Genomic DNA, 18,489 nt, shown 5'->3' on the forward strand with positions numbered 1-18,489 from the left:
AAACATATTTGGGAATGGCAAAAATGGGTTTTTTAATGTGTCCTTTGATGTTTACTCTTGCATTCCTTCTTCTGGGCTATATATTGAAGGAGCAAGGAGAGATCAGATTAGCTGACAGATAGCAATGTATTTTAAAATCAATGAATTCCTCTGTATTCATCTGTTTGGAAGGGGAAATTTGAGGCCCACTGATTTAAACTTTGAGTTTCTGAGTGCTCAACAATTTTCCTTTTGAATACCAGAGGTGAGTGCTCCAAAAAATTACCATAGCAGCCAAACTACAAACAATGTGAGGAACAATAAAGTTTCTGTGACCTCTGAGACCCAAAAGAGCGATGGGGGGAAAAACATTAATTAAGCCTGTGCAGATATTTCGGTGAAACGTCACTTAATTAGAACTTAACGAGCAGAAGTAAGAGGCTGACGCATTCCAGTGAGTCTTCTGGACTAACATTTGACTTCATCGAGAGACAAACGTGGCAGGAAGCATTTGTTTCCTTGAGTTGTTTTTTGTTTTGCAGGTATGCCATTGGTATTTCTTACAAGTCAGCACCAAAGCATGAGTGGATCGGGAAGAATTCTGCCTCCTGGGTGCTCTGCCGCTGCAATAACACATGGGTGGTGCGGCACAACAGCAAAGAAATCCCCATCGAGCCCGCACCTCACCTCCGGCGAGTTGGGATTTTGCTGGACTATGACAATGGTTCCCTTGCTTTCTATGATGCTTTGAACTCCCTACACCTTTACACTTTTGACATTACATTTGGGCAGCCAGTGTGCCCCACATTCACTGTGTGGAATAAGTGTTTGACCATAATAACTGGCTTGCCTATCCCTGACCACCTAGACTCCTCCGAGCAGCTCGCGTGACTGCTAAAAGCCAAAAGGTAGGACGACGCGTCTTTCCCAGGGTGGCCCGGTGGCTGCCCACAGGAGCTTGTCTGGAGGTGGTGGACCACACGGCATCCCGGCCGTCACTGCCAAATCTGGCCAGAACTGAAAAGGAGAGAATATCTCCTTACTGTGTACTTTGTACGGAAGGACAAGAAGTGGCTTTAATAATATCTTAGAACTTTCTTTTGAAGTTGGTTTTGGTTGGTTGGTTTTGTATTTAGTCTCCTACAGGAAGATTTATAAATTATTTATAAAAAAAAAAAAAAAAGAGAGAAGGGAAAGCCTGGTTTGGACACCTGGAAAATGACTTATTTGTTTTGCACAGTGATGGTCCTATTAATTAAAGCTTCATCAGCCCTTTACGTCATTTTATTTTTCAGTGGCTAAAAGCAGGAAATTGGAAGGATGAAAACTGTGCAGTGGACAAGTCAGTATACTGCAGGTTTTATTTGGGCCAATATTAGTGCTCTCATTGCCAGTCTTACTGAGTGTGAGATCTCCTAATTTCTACTTTGCACATGGGACTGTGCAGACCAAAAAGAACAAAAATAAACAAGTGAGGAAACGCAGCTAGCCAACACAGCAAAAGAAGAAATTTTAATTTCCCTCTGTTCACAAGGCAGTGTTCTCTCCGTTCATAAAAAAAACCATGTGGAATATCTCCTAGAAAAGTGAGTGGATAAATCATCTGGTGATTTATTTTATTGATGGCAACATTCCCATCTACCAGTGCTTCGCCTTTGTCCTTGGAAAACATTGTAGAATCACTGAGGATGTGAAAGACTGATACCATCTCTGAGAATCGGCAACACTGGAGGAGAGCAGCCAATCCAAGGTCTGACTGTAGACTAATTTGATAAAGCACGGCATCGTTTAAGGATTGATTGTAACAGAAGATGTCACGGCTCTGATGGTAGACGTGTGAATGCTTATTGCTGATTTTACAAGGTTCAACATAGCAAGCCCAGCCAACAACTCGGAAGTGAGACAAGCGCCACTTTACCATTGATTTTAAATTAAATACAAATGTTTCATTGTCATACCCTGTGTAGTCTCTATAACAAAGCAAGGAAATCTGTTTTACATGTGCTGTATGGAGAAACACTGCAGCTGGTGTTTGCTCATAGTTATCATTGTCCTGGGGTGTTTGGGAAAGCACAGTTCTCTTTGTGAATGAGGAGTAAATAACAAGTTTTCAGCAGCAGTAGGAGTCTGCACTGGCAGGCCCTACATTCATCCTGGTGTTGGTGGATGAACTTCAGTGAAGGCAATAGAGGTTGGACCTACTTTATCTCAAAGCTGAATCAGGTGCATTTTTTTTTCTCTTTTCCTTCTACAGAATAGAAGCCCTTTGTAATTACTACAATGCTTATGTCTAAATGATCATTTTGGGAGATGCTTGAGGCATATGACAACTTTAAAAGAATGGTTTTCCTTCAGTGTTTTGTTGTTACTATGCAAGTGGTGAAAATCTGCCTGTGTAGAAAGAGGATAAATTGAATACCAGCTTTAAGAAAAGATTTGCTCAGTAATTTATAACCATGATTTAGGTGTCTTTTGAAAAGGATGCCTTAATGCACTTTGTTCACTAATGGGTCCAAACTAAAATGGTCCCAAGCTCAGCTTCAGATTTTTAAAATACTGATCCTCCAGGTACCAAGCTGTACTACAGTTTGCCTTATGACAATGCAGAAAATTTATGAGCAAGATGAGGAAGACGTACATGCCTATTTGGTTTTTTTCCTTTTTTTAATAGAAAAAAAATGCCTATCCATGTTCCTTTGATTTCCCTCTACATGCCCTGCTAAATGCTGAATTAAATGGAGAAAAATCTGACAGTATGTTGCCGGTACCATGGCTTTCAGCTGGGGCAGTGTCCCATGGTTCACAGGTAGGACCCACTGATCTTTCCAGAGTTGACATAAATAAGCAAAAATCTGTACATATAGTGAACTGCAGTGATTATCATAGTTTCTTTAATAATAATGTGTACCCTCAAAATGAAAAAGTAAATAAATCCCAAAACATTACATTTTATAATTGATCACAATGCTACTAATACAATCTGAGGTACATTGCCCAGATATCTGGCCTGGGATGTTTGGAAGAGAGCTAAGATGGCATGAAAATTCTTATAAAGAGTTTACAGGAGATGACTGATGCAAAGCAGTGATAAAAAGATGCCGGTAAAAAAAAAGATTTATAATGTAGGATTACTGCCAAGTTTCTGCCTAAAAGAAAAGGGTATATTACCAAAGTACATGTAGCAAGGCTGTGTATCTTCTCTTTTGCCAGAAATATTAAATCTAGAAGCTGATTTCAGTAGTGGGCAAACTGAAAACACGGTTCAGTGTTTGGCCATACAATGGTGGTAGAGATTGAGCTGGCTGGAAGTAATACCATGAATTTGGAAAGATCCCCAGTGATCTCACATATTTTCATTGTAAAGATAGACCGTGAATCTAAAGACAGATCATGGTTTTGGCCAATGGAAAAAGAATAGTCTGTTATCTACAGGCCTTGCTGTATCATTTTTATTTTAACACAGACTACTTCATTTGGAGCTAAGCCACATTTCTCCAGTGGACTATTCATTCAGTCAGTACTCTTTGTGTGTATATGTTTGTGTATATATGTATTCATATGTATGGGTACACACACACCTGTATATACACAAATATAGTATGTAATTTGTGTATATGCATACATACATATATACACACACACAGACTGACAGTAATTAGTCAAGTGTTCCTTTTTTGCTTGTTTCTTGAACAATTTCATATTCTGTATGACTATGAGGAAACAAGTTTGCTATGAATGGTATTCTTCTGGACATTTTTTAACAAACAAAATCTGTTTATTTTACAATACTTGATTCAATGCCTGATTAATCAATAAAAACATCCATTCTAAAATGTAGCTTCTGTGGTCTGTGGCATTTTGCATGGTCCATAGTAATCAATTGAAATCGGGCGGAATGGTAATCCTGGTGTAAAAATAAAACATGGTATTTTAATGTAGCGTACCATCTTGGATGAGGGTTTTCCCCTGATTTTTAGAAGTTTTGTGACTAGGAATGAGGTAGCATTGAATAATGCCGTGTTTAAAAAAGGCAGATTTTTGAGGTAATAGTCTGCTGAGATGCAGGCAATGAATGTAGTAGATAAAGCCTGTGTTGGTATAATGATTGTTTCAGAGATGTATTTAAAACCCAAGCTGGGATTCAGCAGAGTTAGAGCAAACTGTAGCACAATCTCTTTAGAAGACGTTAGCATTGGCTGGGAGTAGTCAAAGCTCATCTCTAGCTTGAGGTAGTGGAACGGTGGAGGATTTTTTTCTCAGTGAGGCCAGATAAGATTTTCCATGCAGGAAAAAGTCATTCAGGAATGTGCTGTAGGTCGTAAATTATTTAGTAGACTGTCTCCAGCCCACTGTAGTTTCCCATTGTTGGTTTTCAGAGAGCAATGAGAAAGCTGAAGTTGCTGCATTTTCTGCCGTGAGTTTATTCTGTGTCTGTTTTGGGTATCCCATTTCTCAATTGCTCAGTGAAGAGACCCCCACTGAGCAGTGGGTCCCAAGGGTAGGAAGCATAAAAATCCCTCAGGTGTGGGTACACAGTGAAAAGCTGGAAATCAGCAAATACAGATGAAAACTCATGCATGTTCTTCATTATATTAGCAATAGTAGGTCACTAAACAGCAGTGTGCATCATCTGTTTTAATCCTGCATCTTAATTGCAAGGACTATATTCTTTCCATGTTAGAAAAACTCAACAGGACACTATCGACAGCACAAATTAAAGTGTCAGCTATTGAACCATTTCATTTTGAGGTGGTCAGCATTTATAGCACTATGAAGAACTACTGGCTGTGGGAGATTTCATTAAACTATGATTTGGCATCAAACGCAGTATAACTATTTCCTTCTTAATTATTCTGATAAAGCAGATGCCTAGTAGTTCCCAGATTCTGCTTTGTTACAACAGCACAAATTCCAGATAAGCCCCTGCACCAAAACAAAGTGAGAACTGCTAGTGGCACGTATCTGTATCACCAAAACTGAGGCTGTTCGGTTTACTGTCATTAATAATGTCTTCATTTCTGGTTTAGGAGTGAGGAAGTGTTGGATCCACACAGAAAGTACACGCTGGGCCATCTCAGTAACATGCCCTGAAGGCCAGCGGTAGGGCAGCTTTGGGAAGATAGTGATAAACAAATATGTGCCCAGGTTGCTTATGTAGTGATGTACTGCCAATTTTCTTGCAACATCATCTCTAATGTCTTTTCACATACTGATCTTTCCAGTAGTGGAAGTGCGTATTAAGATATAGGAATGTAAAATGCAGTCTTTTCCTTCATTATTGGGTTGGTTGCCCCTTTAGAAATTAGCATCTTCAGCATAGTGTTCTGAACTTCAACCTTAATCTTTGTCTTCCTCACAGGGAGAAAAGCCCTGGTCACTCCCAAGTGCTGATGGTGGGTGTTCCAGATTACGCAGAGCTGTTTGTTCTTATTGCGCTTTCTGAAGTGAAAGAAACGCTCTTTACATTTTAACCTTTGATTTAGCAGTTGATTTTCATATTCAAAAAATTAAGAGACTAAATAGCAATGATGTTAACAATGCTTCAGTGTGGGTGAGAGTCTTAGTTTGGACCATGAGGCTTAAGGTATCTGTGTACATAAATCTCTGTGCCGGAATAGACTGATTTGTCATACATGTGGGAGTTGAACAGTGCAGGTCCGAGTATTTTCTTGTGAGTTAGGCTTTTGCATTAACTCCACTGTTGGCACGGAATATTCTGTTCCATTAATTTTTTTAAAAAATGGTTTTCTGATTCAAGTGCAGATCATGTTAGTAAGACTGTAAGTAAAATAATCTTTCATCATGTTACTTATTTTGGCAAGCCCTACAGTATCATGTGCCTCTGAACCCATCAGCTGCAGCCATAACCTTTGCAACATCACCTCCGAAGTGTGGAATTGACCAAGTATTTCACTTTCCCAGATAGGATTCATCTTGCTTTGAGTAAGGAACTCTAACACAAATGGTGATACCAGTTCAAGGTGAGAGGCTCCTATATTTTACAAAGGTGATGTAGGAAAGATACGGGCTTGAATGCCATCAGTGTTGAGGCAGTTCTGGTTTAGAAGCATGACAATGTATTAGGAAGACATGAAGTCCACTTTGTTTATTCTTATATTCGTAGTCTTACTCTCCTACAATGCGATCAACAGTGTCACTATTACTGCTGCCTGAGAGAGGGTTGGAGGTAGCAAAAGAGGGAGTTCTGGAGCAGCACTGAGAGGGATCACTCGGAGTGACAGCACAGCTGGAAACCTGCCACCGCTACCTGCCCTGGCGCCACGCTGCAGCTCTGCAAAGCAAGTCTGCACCTATTCTTCCTTTTGTTACGGCTCAGCCTTGATCCGCATTCCCAAATGACAGGAAAAAAATATTGCAGTTATATGTTTGAAATCCTAACCTGAATAAAAGCAGCAGGGCAGGGATGACAGCCCCGGGCCTTGATTCTCCTTTATTCACCCAGACTTTTACATCTGCTGACTTCAAAGCAGATAGTTCTGATTTACATAGAGGTAGGTACAAGCCCATGAATCTTCACTTTCCAAAGGGTCAAACTTGAGTTTGAAGCAGGAGCGAACAGCTCAGCATTCCTATTAAATCATGTCTTCGGAGAAAGCACATTAGCTGCTAGCAAAACTGCAGTTTCTCATGAGCTGTTTCCCAAGGCCAGCACAGGTGTGTTTTCAAATGTATAGTTCTTTTTAAATGTATGGTTCAATAACATTCTTCTTGGGTGAATTGTTCAGGCGATGCTTTGCTGTTTCCTCCAAGCAGGGTGGGAACAATTCTCTTAGCAGGTGCTGTGTGACTTTTATAGAAGTCATGAGAACAACAGATAGATAAGTTATGATATAATGCTGCTGCATAAGACTATTGTTCCTGGACTTCTGTTTAAAAATGGATAATAAGTTTAGAAGTCTACTTCCTCTAACTGTAATACACACAGACACATAGTAATTAGGAGTTTTCCTGAAAATCCATGAATTCAGAGAATAGCTTGTAATCAAGCCTTTGAAAGACAGCAAATGGAGGCTTTATGTTTTGCATAACGTTAGTCATTGAACAGGGGAAAAAAGCTATAGCTGTTTAGATCACTGAAACATTTAAAAAATGACAGCCAACTGCCACACAAGAGGATGTGAAAATTTTCATTAGCAAATTTTTATTTCTCCCTCATTTTTATTTTATATGGAGAACAAACTATTCCACTTGAAAATATTTTTCTCTTATTCTTCCATTTCTTCACCTTTCTTTTCTTTTTTTGGTCTCATTTTCAGATTTTAAATATTAGAGTAGCAAGAAGTGTGTGTTTTTAAAAGTTGGGTTTATTTTTCATTTCCTTAAAAATTACCTTTTTCAGGAGGCTTACAGAAAATGAAATAAGTCAAAACACTAATGCAATATGGTATCTTGAAAATTGAGAATATTTTTGAAGTAGAAGTTAAGGAATGCAGATAAGCCTGTCACTCTTCTACAATTACTGAATTATTTAGTTTCATTTTTCTGGGCTTAATAGTATACCTCTCTAATTAAAACTGTGTTATGAGACCTGATTAAGGAGCAGAAGTGGAGGAATATTAGATTATTTTAGGATAACCCTGAAACAAATTCTCTTTAATAGCAATATATATATATTCAACGTCATTAATGTCAGCTCATTTGTGGGGTTTTTTTCATTTTTTAAATATCGTGTGTCCTCTCTGGGAGTAGTTCCCAGACTAGAAGTGTCTGTCTCTTTTGGGAAGTATACGGTCTAATTCCTTATGGAATTGGGAAAAAAAGTCCTCCCTGTGGCAGGTGTGAAGGTGGTGCGAGCACAGCGAGAACATCTCCCACTAGCAGGGGGCAATTTGATCTATGTTTGTCATCTTTTCTGTGCAAGTAGTAGTGATGGCCAAACTGAAGACTAAATAAATTCATCCAGATTTTTGGGTGTGGGAAGAGGTGGAAGGCCTCACTGGTGAATCAGGAGTAGTGATTACAACCAGTGGTAGATACAACACAGAATTAGAAATTAACAAATGGAGATTTGTTCCTTATACAATCAGTAACATATCCTTTTAATTTCTTCAGGTGACTGTGACCTCTCTCTCAATTTGTCCATCAGTTTATATCCACATGCTCATTGAACATGTTAAAGTTGGAATTGAAAATATTTGAGGGGTTTTTTTAACTGTCAGATTTTTGTCAAACTATCTTGAAAACAAACATTGCCGATATCATGTCAGTAGCTTATGGCAGAGAATAGAGGTGAGGAACAGCATAGGACCAAGAGAATAAATGCAGCTGCAGACTGAGTTCAGAACAGCATAATACTGCTCATAAACATAATTTCCATCAATTCTAATTGAAATTATTCACGTAGGTGAAGAAAGAGAAACACAACTGAATTCAGCCTTGGCATATGCATGAATAATGGTCAGTACAAAGTAGCACAGAGGCTGAAACAATTGAAAAACAAAACTCTTTTCTGAAAATTAATAGTTGATACTGTTTCTCTTCTAACAGCTGGGTCATGACATTCCTACATTGCATATATTTAGACAAACAGGATGTATTATTAAGAAAATGCCACGAGCTATGGTGTAAATTCATACAAACACAAGACCAATTGAGGCAATTAGGATAAATCTTTGACTGATATACAAAAAAAAGAACAACAGAAAAAAAAAAGTTATTTATTCTCAATCAATAATTCAAACGACTGTACCCAAACCATCCTTTCCTATTAGAATCCTGATACTGCCTTCGCACATCCCTCCATGGAGACGATGAAACAGGAACACTTTGTCTTTCTGTTCTTATGAAGTCAGTGCTCCATATTCGTGTTACTTGGAAATCTCTCAGGATGAATAAATTTAGTAGGAACAAGTACAGAGTTCTCACCAGTCTTGGAGCCTGAATAAGCCATTAGCCAGTTTCAAGGATAAATTACCATCAAGTTATGAATGCTTTCATGTATTTTTAACTGTGTAAGAAGAAACATGTAGCATTAAAAAAAAAAGTGGCCAATTCTATATAGATGTGGGAATAGACGTCATTTTTTCCAGCTACAAAGCTGCTATTTGGTACATGGACAGGAAAATATTTTTATGGACTTGGTATAAAGCACCTGCACTTGTGCTGGTTCTCATGCACATAGAAGTGCTGTAGCCCTAGCTCCTGACAACCTTTTATCTGCCTGGGGAATTCAAAAGCTCTGCAAATCATGCTGAGGGATGGGTTGGTATGTGTGAGTACAACTTTCCCTAAAAGTACTGCCGCTGGCCCAATTTTTCCTGCTTCCCCAAAAGTAAAAGGAGAGGCATGCCAGCTCCCAAAGGTCTTCAGCTCTAATCCTTCCCTGACCTTTTTCATGGCAGGAACAGTGGGGCCACAGGCTGGCCCTTGTCTCCACATCTTGTGTGGCAACAGAATTATGGTACGAAGCTTTAGACAGGCTCCTCTGGCTAAGGGACTTGACACCACAGAAAGAGAGGTTAAACTAGCTCCACTAGCAAGGTTCAAACACTTCTACAGTAGCTTTCACAGCTTCTGCTATAGTTGGGAAATGAAAAGGAAATCTACAGGACAGGGTATGAAGATGACACGTCTTCGAAAGGCATGTCCAAAAGGCTCAAGGGGAAAATTTTAAGTGGCACTCATGCTCATAGGAAGGTCTGTGTAAGAAGGCTGGGATACATTTTTCCATGTTTCCATGAAGGCATAGAATGCCACCTCCTTATGCCCCATGTTTGGTAGTGTTTGTGGGAGGCAGGATTCACAGTAAATTTTGAAGACTGGAAAATCATTATCCCATGTTTTTCTCCCCACTCTCCCAGAAGTTTGACATACAGGAAGAAAAAAATTGTCAAATTCCACTTCATGAAGGCTCATACCACTGGTCTTTATTGTCAAAACAAAGACAAATGCAAAAAGAGGCAACCAAACCTGTGTGTGCAAAATTGTTATTTGTTACAACTGTTTAATCTCTGACATATTTTTAATAAGATATTACAATAGTAACAGAAACAAAGTGGAAGATTCATCATGACAGGAACTCTCATAATGAAAGACAAATAGAAGTTGAAGACAAATAAAATAGCTGGGGAATGCACCTGGGAAGGTAAAACCAGAAATGGTTGCTACCTGGTGCAATCACTCTGGTAGAAGCTCATCTGGAAGACTACAAAATTCTGGTCTATCATAGCCAAGAGAGGTGGTATTCAGTAACCCAGGATCAGAAAAAGGATCATCAGAAAGGAAAGCCAGGGGAGAGCCTAGGTTAGAAGGGGAGATGTGTACGTGGTTTATTTAGTCTACCAATTGATGGGTGAAGGAACATGAGGTTGTTGTGTCTGTAAAAACATGATTCCAGGTAGCACCAGGAAAGGAGAACAATGGTTTTAAATAAAAAACAATATTGGTATGAGAATAAATGCACTCAACCTGTTTATGGACAGTTAGGTCTATAGAAATCGAGATGGTTACTTCACAGGATAGCAGGATGAAAAAAGGAGCCTTGCTCTTTCTGAAATGAAGCTTTGTGGGTGAGATTAATCTCCCTTCAATCCAAATGCCACATTAGTTGACTAGGCCTAAGTATATTTTCTAGGCATCTTCTATAATGAATGGGAAGCAAATAGCATCTCAGGGGTCTATTCGTTCCAGTTATGCTGGCAACCTAATTTGGAACAGGAAGAATCCCACTCCATGACTGATCTTTCACCATCGGTCATATGAGGAGTCACAGGCAGCTAACATGTACTTGATGCCTGCCTTTTAGATAGCTAAAGACAGATCAAGTGACTATCACTCTATATATTTAGCAAATGGGATATCGACTTTTTTACAGTGGTGATTATGGAGTAAATCTGTTTCTTTGGATAGAATTCAGAAATTTACAGACAGCTTCTGACTTAAAATCCTTGCTGTGCTGAAGTAAACGGGCAATTTTTCATTGGCCTCAATGAAGCCCAGATTTTGCCTGTTAAGTATGGACAAGGTGAAACCTTGTAAGTCAAAGTCATTAAATGTAGGCATCTTCCCTAACCAACGAGTGTTCTAGCCACTGAACCCTTGTTTTTTCAAAGCAAGTTATTTATAATAATGCTTCAGTAAAATGACCATCCAGGCAAAGTCAGTGAATGAAAATGCATCTGTTTGACCACACAACAAACCATCTTGGAGATATATGTGCTTGTATGCATTCTGTTGCATTGATTGTGTGCACACGTATTTTAGACTCCAAACTGGGTAGGTTATCCAATGTTGCAAAATGCTATCTATTAATAGTTAGCATCGTTCTATCGTTATTCTTAAAGTTTGTTTTAATAGCTATCACAATCAGATCTCCTCTGGCGTTACTTGAATTCAACATCTAAGATAAGATTGTATCAAAGCTAGAGTAATTAGACACCAGTTGACATGGCTGCATCATTCATTCCTCACAATAGTAAGGCTAAATTGCTATGCTGGGCTGAGTACAAGTATTAAACTCACAGTGCCTGTGCCAAACAGGGTTTTTTTGTGGAATCAAGAGATCCTCGATGTAATTCTTTTCTAATGGAAAAGTAGCCAATTATAACTTAAAAGGAATGTATAAAAGATAGCTGAGAAGTGCTGGCTCTTTAACATGTAAGTCAGATGCTGAGGTCAAAAGTACTTATTTTACTGTGTAATTTATTTGCATCTCCTGCAAAGGAAATAGGGCTGGTTCTCTGAAGGATAACTGAGAGTCCTTTTGATATTCATAGCAGATTGTTTTGGATGGCTACCATCCAGAAAATCTTCATGGGGAGAGAAAAATATTCTGTGGGTGGATGTAAATATCCCTTTTTCCCAGGTTTTATCTTAGACTCACCTCTCTATACTGCGTAGTTTACTTTCAGAGGTTTCTTTTTATCTATTTCTAAACAGCATGAGTATTTATCGAATGATGCTGTGGTGAGATATGATTCATCCTTCAGGTTAATAGAGTGCATAGTTGAAAAAGCCCTTCACATGCAAAGTATTGTTAACCGCTTGTTCTTTGTAAAAGGGAAGGAAATGACTCAGGCTGGAGAAATGTTATAGTGAAGACTGTTGATGCTCTTCAAGCTGATAGAAAAAGAATTGCTCAAATAAAAGGTGAGAGTTTCTGCAGGAAGCACTTTCTGATGGGAAAAGGATTAGTGCTCCAGGAAGGCTAACTAAGGAAAACCGACAGAAGATCACACAAACTTGGCAAATATTTTGGAAAAGGCTTGGCAAAGAGGGATTTAATGGGGTTCAAGTCACAGTGAAAAGTGGAATATGGACAGGGCTGAGATAGTCTGGTGTGCTTTGGAGGGACTAGTCTGAGGATTTCTATTTGCAGAGAGCATGGGATTGGTTTATGAAACTGCACTGGCCCATCCTACTTAGGGGTCTTGGAGTTGGAAGCAGCAGCAGAAAATAAAAGAACTGAAATACAGGTCAAGAAAGAAGGAACTGGGAATATTTGCTTTTCCTTTTCTACTCATTAAAAAGAAAAAGAAATCTGAAATATCCAACAGCAGGACACAAAACAGCATGAAAAACTTTGGTAAATTGACATTCTTTCTCCTTACCTTTGTGATTTGTAACATCAGTGATTATTGAAATAGAGACAGCTTTTAAACTAACTTATTTTCACTGGTTGTGGCAACTTGCTTCATTACTTTTGTTAACTTTCACTATTTCAACAAAATGTTCCTTCATTTCTGCTGCCTAAAACGCAGTCAGTCTATGACCCTGATTCACATGCGAACAGGGTCTTACCTCCCTAGGTATTTCCCAATCCATACAAGCATGGAATTAATCCTATCTCCTTATAAACCCTGGGCCCTTCCAATAGCATGGTGGGAATGCGGAGCCACTTTTTTCCAGCTCTAGTTGACCCTACCAAGGCTTTTGATAAATGATGTAACTAGGCGTGTACTGTGTCCCTACGAGGCCTCTAGGTTTGGGAGCTTGGTGGGTTGATGTGACAGAAGTAGGGCTGATTTGTCTTTCACATAGAAGCAGGCACTGATTAAGTGGTTAAAAGCAATGATGGATGGTTTTGTGCTGAATTGCTGGAGTGGAATGTGTCTGAAGGGTGGTGAGGATGTTTGATGCTGGATGACGAGGAAGTTTTTGCCAAGGCATTGGTGAGGTCTCGCTGTCAAGGATGTTAATGAAATGTAACTGCAGTCACTCTAATCCAGAAGGATTTTGACAAAATCTTTGTAAGGTTATTGTGCTCTGAATAGTGTTAAAATATGTAAATGTAAATGAACTGATGTTTACTTATTTGAATAAGATACTGCAGATGTATTGTGGGATATATAAAAATGAATGTGTAATCTAGATGATTTTGGTTATAAAAGATGGTGCTTTGGCCATCTGTTGGTGATTTTCTTTTACCAGGCTAAGAAAATTGTGGATATGAAAAGAAATAACAATTTATTAGCACGTTTTTTGATTGTATGAATGTGTCTTGATTTTTGTAATAAAGAATGTTAACTCTAGCTCTTAATTTCTGCTAAAGTAAACCTGTGACTTTCAGTAATTATTTTAGCTTGAGCAGAATCAAGCTTAACAAAAGCAAGAGTTGTAGTTAAACCTTATCTAATCTCAATTTAAAATAATGGTCAACAGACCAGTAATTTGTTTGCGAATCACTGCCTCGCTAAGGAATTCCCATTGAAGGGAAATCACAGGGCATATGCAGCCTGAGGCAGCTTTCCAGCAATTTATCCCAGTGATAGCCTTGAGGAAAACAGTGAAAGCTGTAGTGAGGAAAAACATCAGGTGAACACATGGGTGGATTTGCCTGACTTTTTATGACCGAGGGCAGCAGCCTTCATGTCAATGAGAAGGGAAGGGAAGGGTTCCCAGCCTCACACCCTCACATCGGATCAAGGTGACTCCCTGAAACCAAGCCACTCTTCCCATCTCACACGAGCTTTCTCCTCCACGTACCATCACAGGAACTGAAACCGTTCTGGAGCAAAACTATTTTGTGGTGTAGAACTGTTGAAGACAAGGATAATAACAGCAAAGCTAAATTTGGAGAGGTGTACAGGTAAGGGAGAGAACAAAGAGGCATTAATGAGCTGTGGGCAAGATGAGTAAAACAAAGTTCAGAGGATTTTTTTTTTCACTCTGAATCAACATAGTTTTGGGATTATCTCTGAGTCACAAATTCCAGTCAGCAGTCTAAAAAAAATGTTTAATTTCACTTTTGGCTGAAAGACAGCTTTCCGTCACATTCCCGCAGCCTTGCCTTAGAGATACCCTATCTAAACTTGCTCAGAACTGCTCCTTGAGCTTATGCTAGAAGAATCACACCTATTTAGTCACCTTTTATTACCAAAAAATGAAAAGAATATAAAGTACCTCAGCCAACAACAATACAAGATTTATAAACTCTACGCTTTTCTCCTGGCAGAGGCATGACATGATACATAGTTAATCATTCCTTGAATTAGCATGTTTTATAATCACTTTAGTCAAGAGAAGCTGTCGGTGAATTCACTGTGCCTTCAACTAGCGCAGCCCTGTGCTGATCTCCCGTCAACTCTCCCAAGCAGGGCCAGGCCAGGCCCGAGTGCTGGGAACACTGAATAAAGCATCCTTGCCCTTCTCAGAGTATGTGCTGAGCCCCATTATGGTATTGTGTTATATATCAACACCAGTAAAGAGGTTTAACTGGAGCTCGCATGGGCCTACTGAATGAGCTTAACTGAAGCTAATTCTGACACCAAGAGCCATAAAAATACAAATGCGACAGTTAGGAAATGTTTCACTTGCTGTGCTTGAAGAATGATATCACATGCCCAATGGGTTTTTTTTCTCTTGCTTTAGGTTTGGATTCCCTAGTTGATTCATTCTTTCCCCATAAATCATGTTTTTCAAGATTTGTCATAATTTGTATTGTTTCCTTGTGGATTCTTTTCAGTTGATCTACCTGGCTTTTATTACAAAGGCATTGCCCAAAACTGTATAGAAAATTCAGTGCAAGACTTTAACAGCTGTTCGGAGCAGAAGGATAAAAACAATCATCTTTCAAGGACACCACCAGTCTTCAAAACCCAACATGGTGCTTGCCTTTCCCATGACACCCCAGCAATATTGAACAACACACCCGTCACGCTCACTGCAGTCTCTGTAGACTCTTCAGGAGAGCTGCCTCTAGTCTGTCTTCACCTTGTCAGGAGCATGTCTGATTTTAATCTCACCTTGTCAGAACCATGTTCGTTTTCAGTCCTGTGCTGCAATGAATTTACAGTCTAGCTTCATGTCAGCTGCAAATGTAATATATATATATATATATATATATATATCTCCTCTGTTCCACCTCTTTGGGGTATCTGGGCATTAACCAAGACATGTTCAGCCTGAGACTGACCCTGCCTTCCTCTGAGGAATACCTGTCAGTGCCGTTATTGTGACAATGAACTTAATGATAGCTACTGTCTAAGCAGAGTTTTTCTAACGGCTCTTATACCTACTTATGGTACTTTCAGTTAGTTAACATTTCCCTTGTTTGTTTCTAAGATTGTCACATGAGACAGTGCCAGAAGCTTCACTGAGGACCACCTACGTGACAAGTACTGCCTCTCGTGTCTTCCCAAGGCTGGTTACTACTGTAGAAGGAAATATGATTTGTCAGATATATTTGTTCTTGACAAAAACATGTTAACTTTTACTCATTTTGAAGTTATTTTCTAGGTGCTTACCAATTGATTTTACATGAATAGGCAGATAAAGAGCTGACAATGGTGTCTGTTATTCTAAAAAAAATAAGTTATTCTCTTTCCAAAAAATACTAAATACCTTCTCCAGCTAAATTAATGTGCAGTACAAAACAAAAAAAGAATTTCAGAGCAGATGAAAGAGGAGACAGATATTCTACAAGATGTTTGGCTGAAAACTAAGACACCTAAATGCTCACATGTAAGTGAATAGTGCCCAAGCACAGGTATCTAGTGCCATTTGAGAAACCCCGGGGCGTGGGAGATACCTACAGGGGCTGTCAGATGTGCCACAGGACCTATGGGGGGGACAGCTTCTCTGGAGAAGCATGCAAAGTATTCTAGACAAATAAAATGGCCCATAGTTAACAACTGGGTCATTCCTGAGTTGACCTAAATTAATTGACCTTAATTTTGTCATTTTAATCTCTAATGGAATCTCTGCTCATTCAGTTTTATGTTACTGCTGAACTTTGATCCCCTGTTTTTGGTAGACCCTCTTGGGCATATCATCTTGAGGCTCAGGCTAAAAGTGGAAAAAAAAAAAACCCCACCCCAAACTTTTTTTTTATTTCCTGTCTTTTAGAATACAGTTATTTTTATGTATAATGGGAAGGAGGAGGAGAATCTTTTCCCTTTGCTATATCCTCTTCATAGCAGACTTATCAGGACCTCTATTTAACTGCCTTTGTGCCAGTAATTACAGTGAGTCAGAAACCATTCCCAGCACTGCTACTTGCATTTGAATTACTGGTGTTCTCTCAAGTTTTGAAAAAAGCCAGGGAGCAAAGAAAGCAGATTCACGTACTGGTCTGAGTTTAGAAAAGTCCTTAGTGGATACAATAAATCACTAGCCTAATCTAGGAAGAAAAGAGATCATACAAAAAAAAAAAAATCTCATACCACTGGGAATCAGGATAGCACTGTGATGTAAATGGGGAATAGAATCAGAAAGGAATATGCATAAGGAAGAAGAGTCAACTGAAGTTATTGTTACTTGCACAGAAAAAGCTAACAGGTGCCTTTTATCATACTTAAAGTATATTGCGGAAGGCACAAATTCCTTCATCTACATCATGTGATTTATTCATTTAAGGCCAGATCTCTCTGCTCCCAGAAGGACACTTTTACTGCAATGGCTGGAGGAGCACAGAGGCTTGGTGCTGCCTCCATGCTCCGGACATGTTACAGAGAGGTAGATGCATCTGCTGGGGGACCGGAGAAAAGCATAATGTCCTTTCTGCAGCTCTAACGGGGGCCACTTATGTGCTCAGGATGCAGCTGTCAGATCCCTATCATCTCTCTGTCCATCCAGCCTGCTTACAGCCTGGGGGGACTCTCATCTTCTGCAGCAGCCCCCTTGTCTCTGCAGCAGTACCACTGCCAGGGTGTCAGCCCCAGCCCCAGGCTCCTGCTGACCTCCATGTAGTCTGACCGCTCTCACAGTTCGGGGCTTGTCTCCCACGAGCCATACACGTGTGGGGATCAAAATTAATGATGGCAGCATGTTGCCTTCAGCATTAGCAGGGAGACCATCTGTATGGCAAGGACCCATTACACACAAAATTATATTCTCTTTTAGGTATGTCCACTTTGGCAAATGCCCAGTTTTTAAGCTGGCCATATACAAGCCAGTTGTGGTCTGGAAGCTGTAGAGCTCTGTTAACGTTGGACTTTCCCAAGTTAAGATATAATGTTAGGAGGCAAAGTGAATTGCTTTGTTGCAACATAACTCCCATGCTAGCAGAGCCATATACTTTCCAGCTGAGGCAGGCTTACAGACGGTGTTCCAAGAGTGTGGGTCTTCTCTATCTGTACGTGCATTCATGCTTTGACCAATTAACATCTCATCCATCGACGTAAGTGAAATACTAGCTAAGTCTTCATAAAACGGATTTGAAAGAAAAACATTTTCTTAAGTGTCCTGGCAACGAGACTTAACAACTTTTTTCCAAATATGCTTCTTTTAAAAAAGCCATAAATTTGTAGCCTCACATTTTTTCCAGAATTATAGCAGCGAACTTAATCCAACTTCCTAGGTGTTTTGGAGATGTCATTTTTGTGCTTTGAAAATCAATCAGACTAGAGAAAGGTAAAGAAAAAACACATTCAAAAAGCTCAAAAATTATTTAATGTTTGTTTCAGGATCAATTTTAATTTAATATTACATAAAAGCATGTGAATACTGTGGTTCCTGTTCAATGAACAGATATAGCATAACAAGCAATCATATGTATATATTTACACTATACGTTATCTACCCTTAATATTTTGCCTAAATAATTGAAAGGTTTCTGCAGATAGGTATCTAGACAATTGGATTGCTAGTTTTAAACCCAAAGAGGAAGACTGACTGCTTCTCTGTTTTCTGTGGAGAGGGGCATTGGAGGCCAGTCCCCAGGCTGGGGGCTCACCCCTCGCACACGAGCCCGCTGTGAGCATGGCAATAAGAGGGAGCAGGACCGTGCCCTTCGGAGGACACCAGGCACTGCGTGTGAGCATGCCAGGGCAGCCTGCGGGCTGGCTCGGGGACGGAGCTGCTAGCCAGGGGCAGGCAGGGCATGCCATGGGGCACCAGCTACGGATCCGGCTCCCTCGGAGCATATCGGCATAGCTGTAACCCCACTCCATGGGGGACCCGTTAACTGGGCATCTTTCAGCCTATGCCAAGACGTGAGGAAGGACTACACACAGTTTGTGAGTACACAGCATGTACTTATCGGCTAACAATTACTAATACGCTCACCGCTGACTGGCCAGGCTCTGCTGGCCCTGCAGCCATCAGTCAGGC

The 18,489-nt window shown here is 39.8% G+C and overlaps 1 protein-coding gene across 7 annotated transcripts in view; it reads left to right on the plus strand.

Annotated features, from left to right (window-relative positions):
• MID1 (midline 1) overlaps positions 1–18,489 on the plus strand; it is a 272,856-nt gene that overhangs the window by 249,385 nt on the left and 4,982 nt on the right. For 5 of the 7 annotated variants that reach the window (XM_054846079.1, XM_054846060.1, XM_054846038.1 and 2 more), the window contains exon 10: positions 522–13,432. In XM_054846079.1, coding sequence (XP_054702054.1) covers positions 522–870 — 349 coding nt within the window. In that variant the 3' untranslated portion in view covers positions 871–13,432. Of the gene's footprint in view, positions 1–521; positions 13,433–18,489 lie in introns of those variants that run through there. The other 2 variants (XR_008579697.1, XR_008579693.1) reach the window with 2 other exon arrangements.

Source organism: Grus americana, chromosome 1 (assembly GCF_028858705.1).
Source record: "Grus americana isolate bGruAme1 chromosome 1, bGruAme1.mat, whole genome shotgun sequence".
Taxonomy (NCBI): domain Eukaryota; kingdom Metazoa; phylum Chordata; class Aves; order Gruiformes; family Gruidae; genus Grus; species Grus americana.